Source organism: Marmota flaviventris, chromosome Y (genome assembly GCF_047511675.1).
Source record: "Marmota flaviventris isolate mMarFla1 chromosome Y, mMarFla1.hap1, whole genome shotgun sequence".
In the NCBI taxonomy this organism is placed as follows: domain Eukaryota; kingdom Metazoa; phylum Chordata; class Mammalia; order Rodentia; family Sciuridae; genus Marmota; species Marmota flaviventris.
In genome coordinates, this window is record NC_092519.1 from 7,052,891 (window position 1) to 7,070,621 (window position 17,731).

A 17,731-nucleotide genomic window follows, 5' to 3' on the forward strand; every position below is an offset into this window, starting at 1 on the left:
AGATTTGCTCAAGAAAAAGACTAGAAGCAGGTCAGGAACCCAGAGATAGCTTTCCTTGCTGGTGCATAAAAGATTTGAAAATTATCATTACTGTTTGGACACTCTGTCAAAAGTCTTCAATTCCCCAAAGGGCAGCATATGTTGTCACTCCTATGGCACAGGTAAAGGCCAACTGTTACTAGAAAAAGGATAGATGAGGAAAATCCCTTTATTTCTAGAAGGAAGGCAAGGCCAATAAAGGCTGCAGAATTATATAACAATCCTTTAGAATTCTCCTCCAAATGATGTGGAATCTATTTCCTACCAAAAGTTCATAATAAATATATAATAAAATTTGACTCAGTGTCAGAGTACATGATATGTTTAAAGTGCTACCAGCTCTGTTTTGAAGAGATAATTATCACCAGTAACTGTGACTACCTGAGGGCAGACTATGTACCAGTAAGATGTAACACCTTATTGAAAATATTCTCTACTATGCCACTAATCCAAAAATGGCAAAGGGGAGCAATAGTTCAGAATAAATAGAAAGAGTCCATGTGAAAAATTAAAATAGGAAAAGAAGCAAAGTAAGGGAGGGAATAGAAGAAATGCAGAAGAAGGAATAGTGAGAAAAGAAAAAAAATAGTATATGTCCCATTTTAAAAACAATATAAGATTGGATATAAGATTGGATTAAAGTTTGTGATAACAAATAATGGGACAATCAATACAGAAGATAATAAAATACAAATGAAATAAAAACCTAATATTAAAAAGATTACAATATTTTTGGCTCTAGTGCCTCCAGAAAGACTTTGCCCCATCCACCTCTGGCATGATCATGGGCTGCTCTAATAGTTCCCTGGTACCCTGGGTCGCAATGTGGAAAGGTTCTGGGGCATCTCTAACCCATGGCTAAATCAATTCTGGGCACCCTACCTACTGTTCTCTTCACACTGCTGGCAGCAACAGAACTGTTTCCATCTTAAAATTAAGAAACCTTGGGCATAATTCAACAAACATAAGAGGATTTTTAACTGTAGAAAGAAGGCAGAACACTTAGGGACACAGGAATTAGGTAACTAGATGGAAGTTAGTTCCCTGGGTTTTCTTGTTGGCGTTTAAATATGTTAGAAAGGATGCTGCAGAAGTTTTCAATGTAGAACCACCAATAGGCACAGACAAAAATATCTCCAAGTAAAGCCTGTTTGTCTTAACCAAAATACCAGAGAAAGAAGGACCCAAGACAGCAGAAATACTTTGGATACATCCATCCTATTCCCAACAAACATCAATGGAATAGTTTCCTCCAAAATATCCACAAATATGCATAGTTTGTAGGACCAAGAAAAAAAAAAAAAAAAACATCCTGCACTTACCCTTAGATCTATTGGAAACAGTAGTTTTTTGTCTTGCTTTAGGCATCACCAAAATTCTTGATCTTTGGTCTCCTGGTTGGCAAAAGTAGTTGATGGAGGTAGGTGACGCTACACTTCCCCCAGTGAGTGGCGTGCTGATCTTGACTTGCCAAGGGGAAATACCAGCATCATCAATAGCATTTAAAGGCGCCCTGTTCTTTTAAACCCATATGGCAGCAAGGAAATGTAATGAGAGTAGAATTATTCACCACTGTACCTTACCCTCACTATTTGGTGTCAGTGGGTCTTAACAGATAGCTGAGCTTCTACTACCATTGGATATCTATGAGATTTATGAAGAAGTTCAAATCAGGACTTGTTAGTGTTTCACTTTCTAAGTACCCCTGAAATGAGTGTGATCCATTAGACAGGCAAACTGCTACACCTGTCCAGAATTAACCAAGCAGAACGAGGTGTTAAGAGATAGGGTTGGTTTGTTCTACAAGTATCCCTTCCCCTGGTATCAGCTGATCCCAAACAGGATCTGAGTTTACACTCTTACTGAGTAGCCTCAAAACAGTATGAGTAATCTCTCTCCCCTTACTTCTCCCTGAGAAGAATAAGATGTAGTGGGGATCTAGACTCTTACTTGGAGATAAGTGTGATGGCCTTAATTGGTGCTTCATTTTTATTTTTGCTGAGAAGATAAGTATCAGCAGAGCTAAGTAGAGAGCTGAGCCTCCACCCCACCTGTGTGCAATAAGTCAGACACTAATTTGATCAGGGTGGTATGGGTAGGGCCCCTGCAATAATAAGATGAATCATAAGAAAACTGATACAAATTTTAAATCACCAATCACAAAAATACAATAAACAGCAATTGTTAACAACAAATAGATGACTACAATGTAAATTATAGAACTAGAAGACTGTAGAATAAAAGAAAACTGGATTAATGAGCTTATACATAGTGAAGAAGACAAGAAAAGAACCGATCAACTTGAGGAAAGATCAATAGGGTTTCCCCAATCTGAACAGAAAAATAAATAAATTAGCAACCTATGTAATAATAACAAGTTAACTTCCATATCCTCACTTGCTCAGAAGAAAATTAAAGAAAAAGTCAGACTGAAAAAGTATTTTAGGAAATAATAACATAAGTCTAATTACATATACAGAAAGACCCAAACCTGTAGATTCAGGATCTAGAGAGAAGTCTAAATTAAAAAGCAAAAGAACATCTAACACAGATCATAATTTATCTTTGCAAATGTATAGACAAAAATTCCTGAAGTATGTTGGCATATGATTCTAGGAACCTTGTGTAATAAAGATATAATAATCAAGAGAGGGATTAGATTTCAGAGGATGATTCTCTGCTTACATAAAGAGCCTGAGTGGTGAGAGATGGCAGGACAGTTTGTGGTTATTTCAGTTTGAAGTGATTGGCTAGGAATTCCTTAATCATCAAGTATGATAGCTATCCTCTGACTGATTTTTCCAAGGAATGTTGAAACCAGAGAAAAAATCCCTAAGCTGTTCAGTTTTGATTTTTGAAAATATCAAGTAAATCTGACAAAGGAATTCAAAGGTTTAAATTACCCACATACACCAATACAGGCTAATCATATTGTTAATATTCATAAATTGTTTAGTATGGTACCAAGACTGATGTGTGTTGCAGAACCCTTTGGAATAGGTATGGAAGAAAACTTTAAGGATAAATTATTTACCAGAACCAGTGTTATACAAGGCTATGGAGGAGATGATTTTACATAGTTTGGAGGTGGTTCTCATGTGGTCGAGTATCATTGAAATGACTGAATGCATATATTATAGGGGCAAAGATGGATGCAGTAATAGAATGGAGAATTGTTAAGTAAAAGCAGACCACAGCCACAAAATCTACATGTAATCCCTTAATGGTACATCCCAAAAGCCAAATATTAGAATCCCAAATCCAGCATTTTTTACATAGGAGCGACATTGAGCACCCAAAAGCCAAAAGGGATTATAACAACATACTAGAGGAAGAAAATGTTATATGAAGAAACATATAGCAATCCTTTGTTTAATACCAATATTTAAAGTATTATTTAACAACAGAAAATTCATCGGGATCTAGGAGAAAATACCAGTTAATGGTATGTGGGTAGAAAGAAAATACAAAAAAATATTGTAAGAGGTCTTAAAAATTCAGATAATCTGCTCTTTAAAACAGAGATCCTAAAATCCAATTAAGGAAATTCTGGATTAAATAAGAAATGATTCATTTTCTTATGCCTTTCCAATAAGATTAAGGGATGGAAGAAAGAAAAAGCAATTATAAAATGGTTCTGTATTGATGTACACCTGTCTTCAAATTTATCCAAGTCTTACTGTGCAAGTGTCTCCAATGAGAAAGAAAGAGAAATGGGCTAGAAATATGAGTGGAAATTTTTACAAAGGGGATTTGTAGATGGAAAACAAGCATATAAAAACATGTTCAACTATATCAACCATAGGAGAAATTCAAATCAAAATGCTAATTGTATATCATTATACATGCACCAGAATAACTTAAATATAAAGTGATAGCACTAAATTCTAGTGAGAATGCAGAGAAATTATATCCCTTGTAGATTGCTGGTGGGAATTTAAAATGGTACAACCAACTGGAAAGTCATATGAAAATTTCTCACACAACTAAACAATACATTTATCAGATGACCTAAAAATTGTATTCTTGGGTATTATTCCAGAAAGTTGGAAGATCACATTCACACTCAAAATTTATACAGGAATGCCATATCATCTTTATTTTAATCTTCTAAAATTAGAAACAACAAAGATATCTATGATAATTAATTTATGTGTCAACTTGTTTGGGTTAATGAATACTTAGAAACCTGGGAATACTTCTGTGTGTGTCTATGAACACGTTTCTAGAGGAAATTGACATGTTAGTTAACTGAGTGAAGAAAATCAGCCATTAATGTAGGTGGGCACCATTCTACTGGCTAGGTCCTTGAATAGAATGAGAGGGACATTATTATTCCTATGAGTGGTTATGTTTATGCAATTAATCTCCATCACGTAAAAACCAGAGAAATGAAAAGTTGTGCTCCATTTGTGTAAAAAATAAAATAAATTTTTAAAAATGGAGAGAAAAGGATTCCCATATCTTTTCGGGAATAGCAACACTTCTTCTCCTGACCTTCAACATCAGTACTCCAGACTTTCTGGCTTTGGGACTCTAGGACTCATACTAGCACCCTCAGGGTTGATAGGCCTTCAGTTTCAGACTGAGAATTAGTGATACCTTTGACTTCTCTGGTTCTGAAATTTTCAATCTTAGACTGAGCAATGATAATTGCATCCCAGGGTCTACAGCTTTCAAATAGCCTATTTTAGGACATCTTAGTGCTCATAGCTGCCTAAGTCAATTCCTTTAATAGATCTCTTATTATTTCTGCCTCCCTTCTTGCCTGACTGATTATCTATCTATCTTCTATCTATCAACCTAACTTTATACTTTTGTTTTGTTTTTCTAGAGAATTGTGGCTACATAGTGTTCTTTAATAAATTAATGATTTATCAAACCAAATGGATTAATCAATGAATGATTGAAGCAAACAAAAAAACTATTATTACACACATATTGATTAGATCACAGGAGATTTATTCTGAGTGAAAAAAGAAAGATACAAAATGGTTCCAAACTGAGTTATTCCATTTATGTAACATTTTTTTCTAATGAAAAAAATCATAAAAATCATAAAGAATAAATTACTTGATTTCAGGGATGGAGAAGTGACTAGAGGTGACTATGGTTATATATATATGTAGCAAAAGTGTTCCTTGGATGGAACTGTTCTGCATGTTGACTATAGTAATAGTTACAGAAAATGCTACACATGAGAAAATTCCACAGAACCAAACACAAATACATATAAAAATTTGTTAATGTAAACCTGGTGAAATATTAGTAAGTTAAATGAATTGTGTCAATATCAATTTCCTAATGAAAAAGTAATATATTTGTGGAAGACATAACCATTGGGGCAACTTGAGTGAAAGGAATAAGGTAACTAATTGGTGGAGATTCAATTTAATGCTACTTAAAATCATAATATATGCAAATCTTGTAATGTAGATGTACTCAATAATATTGATGACTCTCAATTTTCACTGAGTGAAAGAACCATACAAAAGTACAAATTGTGATTCCATTTATATAAAACTCTAGAAAATATAAACTAATCTACAGATCCAGAAAGCTGATCAGTGCTTGTATGGCAATGGACAGGGCTTGGGGAAGTGGTTTGAGGAAACTGTTTAGGTAATGATAATATTTTTTTTTTTTTTTTTAATAATGGTGATGGTTTTACAGGTGAAATGTTAAATCTAATTTATTATTTTATGTGTAATTTATTACATGTAATTTATTACATGTCAATTATATCTAAATAAAGATGTTCAAAATAAAAACAGTCATATCCTAGGAGCAAAATATGATGAAAAATATTGTTAACCATTGGCATAAATGACATATTAAACTCTAAGTGGCCAATGTTTTTAAATGCTCACTCTTCAATAGAAGAATAATAATCATGAATTTAAACAAGAAGTAATAATGGATAGAAAAGCAAAAGGTACAATATAGTCAACTAATAAATCATCCATATGGTGTTACATTTAATATTTTTTAAATAAACATTGAACAATTAAACAAGAATAAATTTACTTTTTAAGATATAATTCAACTTCATCAAAGTACACGCATAAATCATGTAAGAACTTAAACTCTCATTTGCACTTTGATTTACTGATTTAAGCATGAGCACAAATAAACTCTTCATGAAATGACAGCACATAAGAAATTAATTTCTTTTATATTATTGCTTTTATTTTACAATCACCGTGCTATCAATGTTTATTTAGAAACAGCTGTTTAAGTGCTAGAATACATGTGTCATACAAGACCACAGAATAGTGGCCTGAAATGCACTGCAAGCCATACTAGATCCTGAGGAACTTACTTTAGAAAGGAAAGCAGTAACTTAATTACATGATATCTAAGGTTAATAGTATAACAAGAATTTATCCACATTAATTCCCTCACATAATATATCTGATAATTAATGTACAAGTGCTAAAAATGTCCTTTTTGTACCTTATATATACACATTTAAAACTTATTAGCAGGGCTGGGGTTGTGGCTCAGTGATAGCGCACTCGCCTAGCACGTGAGGCACTAAGTTCAATCCTCCGCACCACATAAAATTCAATAAATAAAATGAAGGCTTTGTGTCCAACTATAACTTAAAAAAAAAACTTACTGACTGCAGGCATCTTTTAGAAATTAAAACAATAAAAGATTTTTGAGGGGTGAGAAGAATTTTCTAAGAGGCTAGATGAAAAAAAGAGTATATATTTCATGACTCCATTTTTATAAACCTCTAGAAAATGGAAACTGATAGTGGCCACAAGCAAGACAGTAGTTACCTGGAGATGGGGGTACAGGGAGGGGTAGGAGGGAGATATTGCCAAGAAGCATGCTGTAGTTTGAATATGGTTTGGTCCCCAGTATATTTGGTATTGAAAGGTTGGAAGACAACTTTAAGAGGTGGGGCCTAGTGGGAGATGATCACCCCTTTAATAATCACCCCTCTGAAGATACTAATGCTCATCATGCTGATTGTAGGACTGAATTTGTTTCCATGAGAGAAGAGATGTTATAAAGGAGCAATTTTGACCCTTTCCTACTCTGTTTCTCTCTTTCCATGTGATTTACCTCTCACATACACACACACATACTTCCTTCATCATGTGAAGCCATCAGCCCATGTTATGACATAGCAGGAAGGCCCTCATCAGAGGCCAACTAGGTGAGGCTGCCCAATCTCAGACTTTCAGCTTCCAAAATTGTGAAATCTTTTTTTAAAAAATAATGTACCCATCCTCAGGTATTTTACTATCACAAAAGGGACTAACAGCATTTGGAAATTTTAAGGAATGATGGATATATTCACTCTTATAATTGTGATTAGTATGTGTGTGTGTGATAAAACATACGAACTTTAAAAAAATAGTTGTAGGTGGACCCAATACCTTTATTTTATTTAATTATTATGTGATGCTGAGGATCAAACCCAGTGCCTCACAAATGCCAGACAAGTGCTCTACCACTGAGCCACAACCCCAGCCCACATACAAACTTTTTAATCACGTACAGGTTCTTGTGCTTCAATTATAGTTCCATAAATTAAGCATGAAACTCTTTTCATGGATGAAAACAACTTTGAAAAAGATAAAGCTTAAAGATATTTGTAGGAGGAGCCATGTTGCTTAAAACTTCTCCATGAACAATGAATGCTCCATTTTCTTGCCAGCACATGAGGCAGACCACTCCCAATGGCTTACTCTACCCCAAATTTCTTAAGTGGGCTGATTGGTTCTGGATTTGTTCTTTCAATCACCATTACTTTCCTAGGGATGATAGAGTGAGTTCTTTAGCCCTTCTGAGAGCCATTAGTTGCTTACATAATAGGGTATGGAGTAACAAACACCACTATGAGGTCAGTGTTCCTCAGGTGACTCCTTGTATATTTTTTGAGATACTGCCACTCACATGCCTCACCTTATACAGTTTCTGGAAATCTACATACTAAAGCCATACACAAATAGGGAGAAACATGAAGTCCTTTTCGCCTTGCCTGTGGGATCAAGTATAAAGAGGAAGTTTGTCTTCAGTCCTCAGTCCTCACTTTGTCTTTATCCTTCAATGTGTGGATAACAATTTATCTTTTGAACTCCAACTCCACAGATCCCACATCTCTCCCTTCTCAAACACCTACTTCTACCTTTTATTTGTTCCCACTCCAGCATCAGAGGCTCACAGAGATACACATCTTTTCACATCAGATTGATTTTATTTTCACCACCATTAATGTTAGTAACCTGTGGTAAAATTGAGCCATTTCTTAGCTGCCAGACCTCTGGACACTCTGCAGATTATTCTGAGGTCTCTGGCCTCACTCAATTACTTGCTGTCCAGATCATCACTTGAAATGCTGGAGGTTTCTGGGGTATTTTCCATTTCTGGCTCTCTATTCAGTTTTTCATTTAGCCGATGATAATGACCAAAGAGTATTGTTCCTTTAGTTTTCTTAGATTTTTTCAGAGATGTGGAAGGCTTTTCTGAGTCTCTTTTGCTTGAATTATTTTGAAGTGTTTTTTTACCCTTATTGGTGGACTTTAGTATCTGTAAGGACAACAGAGAGGCCATAAGGGCATTGGTTTGGGAAAAGAAGATAGGATATACATGTGAAGTAGGGGTTTGTGCCAGATGAAAAATAAATAGGAGTCTTAGGTCGTGGGGAATGAATGCAGAAAGGAGAAGCTTGGGTTGGGTTATCTTACCTTGCTGCCTCTTCCGCATCTGGAGTGATGATAGGAAGTCTTCATATTCTTTCTTTCTTTCATCGATGATGTTGACTGGGCCATATCTGCATTAGGCTTCTGTGATTTCTTGGTTGCCTTAGCCATACTGAAGCCTCCCAGTGGTCTTCTGAAGAGCTGTAAGGATCCTGGCATATATGTCCTCCCAAGACAATGAAGGGCCACACCCTTCAGCCTTCATTGGCCAGCAAGTTACTCCCCAGCCAATGAGGACTAAGGAGGAGGTTAGGCCTCACAAAGCACTCTCTCTGACACTTCTGTACATGAAGAGGCTAGGGAGGTTGCTAGGGAAACCAGGCTATAGCTTAGATATTGCAAATCAACACTCTTGGCACTTCTGGGATGTGGGGGAGAGGAGATGCTAGGAAGGCAAAAATGATCTGGTTGGGCAAAGGAGACTTTTCTTTAATATACCTGAAAGAGCCACCCCACCCTAATTCTTATATAGTGTTCAATAGTGGTAGTACAGGTGGTAGAGATCTTCCTCTACCAAAGTATTCCCCAAAGCTACTCCTACAAACTCATTCTGCTATCTTTCCCTTAGCCATTAGTTAGTATTTTGGATAATGTACCTAAAATCCATCCAAAAGTAATATGGTTATATTTTTCTTTAATTATCAGAAGATATGTGAATAATGCTACAAACAAGACATATTCCCATTAATGGATATCAATATACTTACTGCATTTGGCATTAAAGGCTGCCAATTTTTAAAATTGTTTTCTTCCAGGCCTTCAACTTATAGGAAAGGAATAAAATTAACTACCCACTGATGAAAATTGCATTTTATCCTTATTTTTATTCTATTTTTGGAGCCTGGTCACATTATCATCATTGAGTTTTGCAAGATTCCTTCTCTTTTATTCAAATTTTTCTTTCTTCTTAGAATCTAGCACTAGTTCCCTTCTCAACAATAGAATTATTATTTTATATTTGAATTCTGTCCTTGTATATGGCCTTGTTAAATGTATGTTTGAATGTACCATAACTGGTTTCTGTGTTTTGTAGCAGCATAGTCAGGTTCTAATGAAGGTTGGTTTCCGGGTTACGTCTTCATATGCTTTCTTTGGTGGATGCATACAGAAGGAGAGATTTAGGGTTCTTCCTCTTTTAATAAGGGCATTAATCTGAGACACAGCCCTCATGACCAAATTTAATTATCTCCTATCTCCAATTACCATCACATTAATGATAAGGGTACTGACTATTAAACAATTGAATCCCAGGTGAACTGTTTTATGTGTGAGTGCGCGCACACACACACACACACACACACACACATCTAGTTTATGTTAATTAAGATAAGCTGTGTGGAATGTATAAATACCTCTGTTGTCCTACAATAAAAGGCTCCTACTCCTGCTCCTACTCCTACTCCTACACAAGTTTTCCTCACCCCCCTCCCACTGCCAGCTATTTTGCCCAGCCAGCCGGGCTGCAGTATAGCCAGGAAGTGGGGGGTGTCGAGCAACTTAATTAACATAAACTAGATACAGTAGTCAACCAATAAGGAATCTCCACACTTAATGGCTCGCTGGCATTACTTCACAAACCACTCCCTCTGGCAAAATGCCAGGCGCCATCCAGACTTGTTTACAGACTCTAACATTTGCCAGGCGCCATCCTGACTTGTTTACAGACTCTAACAATAGCCCTTTCCATCAAAGCATTAGTGAAGACTCAAAGATAACATACCAACACAAGAGAAGTCACAATCATTATTTCACTCAGCTTTTTCACTGCTATGACTAAAAAACTGCACCAAAAAGTTTATTTGAGGGCTCACAGTTTCAGAGTTCTCAGTCTATAGACAGTAGGCTTCATTCCTCAGGGCTCAAGGTGAGGCAGGACATCATGGAGGAAGAGTGTGGCAGAGGGAAGCTGCTCACATGATGATCAGAAAGGAGAGAGAGAGAGAGAGAGAGAGAGAGAGAGAGAGAGAGAGAGAGAGACTGAGACTCCACTCTCCAGATAATATATATATATATATATATATATATATATATATATATATATATATATATATATATATATCCCAAAGCCATGCCCCCAATGAACCTCTTCCTCCAGCCACATCCCATCTGCCTCCAGCTGTCACTCAGTTAATCCCATCAGGTATTAATTCAATGGTTAGGTTAAGGCTCTCATGACCCAATCATTTCACCTCTAAACCTTCTTGCACTGTCTCACACATGAGTTTTTGGTAGACACCTCACATCCAAACCTTAACAACCATCTATCACAGAAGTCAACAAACACAAATATTAATTCTTTGATAAAGTAAGAAAATTGTTAAACCCCAACAATGCTGAACTTATACAAAGGATATAATAATTTTCAAATATCAGAAGTAAAAAGAAAAATTCACTGATGATTGTACCATTACTACAAAATAGTAAATTAGTATTATAATCAATTTCATGTCAACAATTTGAAAACTAATGTTAAGTGGGAAAAAAAATTAAACATATAAATAATCAAAAGAATACAAGAAATAGAAACTCAGAATACATATTTATTCATTTAAAAATTGCCTGATGTTGAATTATAGGAAATACTTAAAGATGAAATAGTACCAATCTTTCAGCTACTTGAGAGGGTGAGGTTAGAGGGACCCTGTTTTGAAATAAAGTTTAAAAAGGGATGGGGCTGAAGCTGAATAATGGAATGCTTGCATAGCAAGGATAGGTCTTGGATTCAATCTCCCATGCCAAACACACACCAATTAAAAAGGGGTGGGGGCTGGGGTTGTGGCTCAGTGGTAAAGCATTCCCCTCGCATGTGTGAGGCCCTGAGTTCAATCCTCAGCACTACATAATAAATAAGATAGAGGGATTGTGTCCAACTACAATTAAAAATTAAATATTAAAAAAGAGGAAGATGAAAATGTAGAAGAGGAAGAATTATTTCCCTTCTCATTTTGTGAGACAAATATTACCCTAAAAATAAAAAAATGAAGATGTCATAGGAAATATATAAGGTAATATTCTTAAATAATATAGAAAAAAAAACATCATTAATCACGTCACACCAACTCTAATGTACTAAGTATAATTATATCACTAAGTGTGATTTATTCCAGGGAATATATATATGTTACTATAGGAAAATTGATCAATGTTGATTCATATAACATTTATTTAAATGAATAGATTCTTTTCATTTTTTTTTTCTATTTGGTACCAGGGATTGACCCCAGGGACACTTAACCATTAAGCCACATCTCCAGCCCTTTTAATATTTTATTTAGAAAGAGGGTCTCACTGAGTTGCTTAGGGCCTTGATAAATTGCTGAAGCTGGATTTGAACTCGTGATCCTCCTGCCTGAGCCTCCCCAGACACTGGGATTACAGACTTGTACCACAGTCCCTGGCTAAATGACTAAATTCTTAATTTGGAATCAATGGTAGATAAATAGTATGAAGGATAATTACTGATTCTATCTACATGTACATATAAAAATAATTTTTATAAAATTGTTATATATCATTTAAAACTCCCAAATTTCTCCTATGTCACTCATTTTTAATAGTTTATGCAATAATGAATGAATAGTATCTCTTTATAGAAGAGTATAAGTAACCCCATAGTTGTGAACTATTTTTTGAGGGGTGAGTACTGGGGATTGAACTCAGGGGCATGCAACCACTGAGCCACATCTCCAGCCTTATTTTATATTTTATTAGAGACAGGGTTTCACTGAATTGCTTTAGCACCTCACTGCTTCTGAGGCTGCTTTGAACTTGCAATCCTCCAACCTCAGCCTCCCTAGCTGCTGGGACTACAGGTGTGTGCTGCGGAACCCGATTTTTGAACTATTTTTGTCACCTCAAATTCATGTTAGTATAATACAATTTTGTGATGAACCTCCTATACCTATTTTCTAAAATCCACTTTGTATCCTGGATTTAAAATTAGAATTAGTTCTGAAGTGCAATAACATATATTGTGTCTTCCCATAAGTACTATAATAAAAATCTGGCCTAGATAATAGTATGGGTCCAAATGTGATATACTCCCATTGATCAAAATCTCTAAAAATTTGAAGAAAAATTTTAAAAAGGCACATTCATACTCTAAATACAAATTAAAATGTCTATAAATGGAAATCAAACATAAATACAAAGTAACAGATAGGCTGAGAGCTCTGTGAAATATGGGAAAGCACCTAGGTAAAGGCAGCCAAGTATATAAGCCCTGAAAGATAGCAGAGGTTAATAGTGAAGCGAACATGTGCTGCTACTAATGCTCTAAACAAAAATTATAGCTAGAATCAGCTACACATAAAAGGAAACCAAGAAAAATCTGTAAACTCATACTGTGGCTAGGATTTATATGGGGATCCTAGAATTAGAGAGCATAGCTTTGCAGCTAGGATCTTGGCCACTAGCTTAGAGACTAAATGTTTCTTAAGAAATTTATGTAAACCAGTGCTTTTCTTTTATGCTTCTGTTCTTAGGGATCAAGTGAAAGCAATATCAAATTCATTTATCTAGGAGATTTGAGCACATGAAAAGTAAAATATAAAAGAAAAAAATTTCTGCTCTAAATAAATTGGCAAACCAATTTGCAATCATATGGGAAAAATTAACATTAAAAACTTTAGCAATGTGAAAAAGTTAGCAGATACACTCACTTTCCTAGAAATGGAAATTACAAATAAATCAAATATTTTTAACTTAAATCTAACTAAAATGTTCAAGGAGATAAATGAAGGATTATAAAGAGTAAAAAGGTGACAGAGGAAAAAAAGAGGCACTAACTGAAAAAGGAAGAGTTGAATATGAAAAATTAGGTATTCTGGAAATTGAATATATGTTCATTCAATTATTTTAATTCAATATACTAATTATAGGTAAGACAGTAGAAAAGAGTACAAGTGAAAGTATAAAAGTTTTTCATAATACATGTTTTTAATTTTAGAACTGTTTTAGATTCACAGAAAATCACAATTATTATTAAGTTTTCTTACAGAGTACACAGTTCCCACATCTGGTTCCATGATTATTAACAGCTAACATTAATTCACTACATTTATTATTATTAATGAGCAATATCACTACACTGTTATTAACTAAAGGCCATTCCTCATTCAGGCATACTTAATTTTACAACTAACATTCTTTTGCTATTCCAGGATCTCACTCAGAGTTATATCATATTAAATCTAGTTCTCACATCTCTTTAGATCATCTTGGCTGTGAATGTTTGAGATTGCTTTTTTTTTCAATATAGAAAAACAATTTTGAGAGGTACAGGTTAGATGTTTTGTAGAATTTCTTTCAATTGGTATTTGTCTGATAATTTTCATAGGTTTAGAATAGGATAATTGTTCTTTGGGGAAGATGACTGCGAACGCACTAGACGTTCACAATTGGCGCCCGAACAGGGACCCTGCTGGATTGACAGGAAGGGTAAGTTCTTTTTCTTTATATTACAGGGTGATGGGACAATCTTCATCTTCTCCTTTTTTAAATATTCTTAGGCATTCACTTGCTGTCTATGGTATTAATATTTCCCATTCTGATATAGAGATGTGTCTTAAGGTGGTCAGGGAATGGAATCCCTGGTTCCCGGAGGAAGGATCTATGGATGTGGATAATTGGAAACGGGTCCGTCACAATGTTGAAAAGGCCATGAGGCAAGGCAAAAAAATTCCGGTTCGGTTTTGGTCTATCTTGTCTATTGTATATACAATGTTTAAAGCTATGGAGGAAGAAAGGTTGATTGGCAATTTACAAAAGGAGCTAGCTCCCTCTATTCTAGATCTCCCTCTTGATATTAGTGAAAAAGAAGAGGTAGTAAAAGATACGCAACAATTGACTCATAATTCTTCACAAAATTCTGCTGATTTAACTGGTAATGATATGGAAAAGAAAACGAAAGTAAAAACGACGATTGATGATCGCTCCGTTTCGGAGCAATTCAAACTTGTTATGGAGGAAGTTCTGGGATGTCTTAATAAATTAGAAGCTAAAATGGACCCTAGGCCTTTATCGGGAACCAGGCCTTTATCGGGAACTAGGCCCTCTGCCCCTCCGGCCACCAACCCTTTTTTGGCAGCTTCTTTAAAGGCTGTCCAGGAAATGGACTCAGAACCTTCTGACGATGAGGACAAAACTCCCTTCTTTGCTTTTCCTATAATCAGGCCTGATCCAGCTAATGGAATGGCACAGCCACCTCGGTATGAGGGGATTGATATTGATCATATTGGCAGATTAAAAAAGGCAGTGACAATGTACAGACCTCAATCCCATTATGTAAAAGAATTGCTTAATGCTTTTGCTACTCATTACAATAATTTTGCTCCTGAGGATTGGAAGATTGTGGGCCGTGCTCTTCTACAGGAACCTGAATATCTTCAATGGCACATGTGGTTTTTAGAAGGATGTGCCACTAAGGCTAGAGAAAATGTTAACAGTCAAAACCCTGTTATTCGTGCCATAGGATACCCTATGTTATCTGGCACTGGTATGCATGATGACATTCAACATCAAATTAATATTCCTCCTGAGATTCATGAGCAATTGAAGTAAATAGCTTTAGAAGCTTGGGACAAAATTAGACCTACTGGAGAACATTATGGCTCATGGACAAAAGTTTCACAAAAACCCAATGAACCTTATGTAGAATTTTTGTCTAGATTAAAATTGACAATTGAATGAACCGTGGTAGGAGAGGCTGCCAGGCAACAATTACTATGTTTGCTGGCTTATGAAAATGCTAATGAAGATTGTAAACGAGCCATTTTACCGATTAAAGATACAGGAGATGTTCATACATACTTAAAGGTGTGCAAAGATATAACATCAGAATCGAGAAAGATGCAATTATTTGCTGAAACCATGGCCTCTACATGGCATGCTTTGCAGAATACTAATCGAAATTTGGCTAACATGAAGTGTTTTGGGTGCTGCCAGACTGGACATCTGAGGAAAAATTGTAAGCAAAAGAATGAAAAGGAAACTAGGGGACCCGGAATATGTCCTAAATGCAAAAAAGGTAAACATTGGGCTCGAGAATGTAGAACGAAAAATGCAGCCACTCTTGCAGTTCAGGGAAACGGTCCATCCAGCCAGACCCCAGGCCCTAGACAAATAAAGGGGGCAACACACAATCTTTTCCCTACAACCCGCAACCCAACATAGTGCCGCCATGGACATCCCAGCCTTAAGTGATTTTGATCTCCAGGGTGGTGCTATGCCTAAAAGAATACCTACAGGAATATTTGGGCCACTACCTCCAGGGATTTTCGCTTTGCTCACAGGACGCTCCAGCCTTAATGCTAAAGGTATTACTGTCCATTTAGGCATTATCTATGCAGACTATGAAGGAGAAATTCAGATTTTAATGTCTTCTCTTGCAAAATGTCAGGCCTGAGGGAGCTAAACTCTGCACACTCAAACCCCAACAGATGACCATAGAGGTAAAGTGCATATATGTACAAGAATACATACTATTTACATGATTCTTCAAAGTTGATATTAACTTTAATCTACTGTTTTTAATTTTTTTCAACTATAAAGTTATGCTTCTTTGTTTTTCCTTCCTTCAATTCTGTACTCTTTTGAAAGAGGTCATTATATGCAGCTCAAACTTAAGGAGTTGGCATGTTTTACCAAATTGATAGGTGTGTATGTATATAAATTACTTGGGGATTCTTCTATAGGAGGATTTGCCCCTTTATTTACTTCTTCAATAACAGGATGGATGCATGGATATTTAGCCTATACTTTGGGTTTTACTCCAATGGTACTTTATTTTTCAAACTGTTCCACATCTGACCATTAGGAGCTCTTTCAATTGACACTTATATCCTTCTGGCATACCCCTGTCAATATAAAGAAATTTTTGTTGTTGTTGTGTTTTGGATTTTGCTTTTGTTTGCATCCTGGTATTATAAGATAGTCATCTATTATATTGTATATTCTTGGTCCATTCCTAGAGTCATTCATTTTTCCAAGGAACTCTAATGCCTTTTGTTAAAGACTAGTATTAGAAATCAAGATATGGGCAGGGTAGGTTTATTCTTCAGTAAAGGAATGCCATTTATTCTACATGCTCTTAGCTAATATAAAAAGGAAATATATGCACATATATACATATATTTGTCTATATACAACCATCTGTTTATATAATAAGCAAAATATGCATTCACACTGATGTCACCCACTCTAATCCTATAGGGACCATTCTAGTCTTCACTTTTGCCTATCTGAAAATACTCATTGTATCACTGAGAAATGTAGCTCCTTCCATCCTTTATGCATTTATTTAAATGGTCTGTTCCAACATGTGTTTCAGAATTGTTAGCCTTTCCTCTCATGGGAAACAGATTTTTTTCTTGATATTTTTCATATTTTTTATATTGTGGTCTATAATCTCTTTTGAACTATGTTAAAATTTTAAATTCTGAGACTAGATTCATTTCTGTTCATGTAAATGCCCAATCGTTCTAGCACAATTTGTTGAAAAGACTCTCCTTTCTCCATTAAAATCCCTTTGCTCCCTTGTCAAAGGTCTGTTGACTTATTTATGTGGTTCTGGAAATCTCAATTATGTTGCATTGGCCTATGAATCTGCATTTTCACTAATACCACACTCTGGTGATTATGGTGACCTTTACAATAAGTTTTGAAATCTACTAGTGTGAGTTCTCCAAACTTATTCTTTTTAAATTTCTCTTAAGTCTTCATTTTTTGCTTCTTGGTATAAATTTTAGAATCAATGGACAATATCTTCATCTGTTTTTAGCAATAAAGTAATCCTGGCCTCATACAATAAGTTAGGAAGTATTATCTCTGGTGCTCTTTTCTGGAAGAGATGGTAGTATTTCTTCCTTATATGTTTGGTAGAATTTTTCTGTGAAAAGATATTGGACTGGTGCTTTCATTCTTAGAACTTGTTAACTATTGAGTTGATGTCTTAATAAATGTAAGCCTATTCA

General features: G+C 35.4%; 2 protein-coding genes across 2 annotated transcripts; one reads left to right on the forward strand and one right to left on the reverse strand.

The window, feature by feature from the left end:
- Window positions 1–8,364: 8,364 nt before the first annotated feature.
- Window positions 8,365–8,870, reverse strand: LOC139703558 (uncharacterized protein CXorf51A-like). The gene is made up of 2 exons (XM_071607061.1): window positions 8,745–8,870; window positions 8,365–8,586 (listed from the first exon to the last, which is right to left on the reverse strand). Exons 1-2 carry the CDS (start codon window positions 8,868–8,870, stop codon window positions 8,365–8,367), a joined length of 348 nt encoding a protein of 115 aa, XP_071463162.1.
- Window positions 8,871–14,318: 5,448 nt separating this feature from the next.
- On the forward strand, window positions 14,319–15,932 carry LOC139703559 (endogenous retrovirus group K member 7 Gag polyprotein-like). The gene is made up of 2 exons (XM_071607062.1): window positions 14,319–15,255; window positions 15,460–15,932. Exons 1-2 carry the CDS (start codon window positions 14,319–14,321, stop codon window positions 15,930–15,932), a joined length of 1,410 nt encoding a protein of 469 aa, XP_071463163.1.
- The last annotated feature ends 1,799 nt before the right edge of the window (window positions 15,933–17,731 follow it).

Coding starts and splice junctions, on each gene's coding strand:
- LOC139703558 (XM_071607061.1), bottom strand. CDS start 8,870: ATGGCTAAGGCAACCAAGAAATCACAGAAGCCTAATGCAGATATGGCC. Junction 8,587..8,744: donor GATGCGGAAGAGGCAGCAAG/GTAAGATAACCC, acceptor TTGTCCTTACAG/ATACTAAAGTCCACCAATAA.
- LOC139703559 (XM_071607062.1), top strand. CDS start 14,319: ATGTGTCTTAAGGTGGTCAGGGAATGGAATCCCTGGTTCCCGGAGGAA. Junction 15,256..15,459: donor CCCTATGTTATCTGGCACTG/GTATGCATGATG, acceptor GAACCGTGGTAG/GAGAGGCTGCCAGGCAACAA.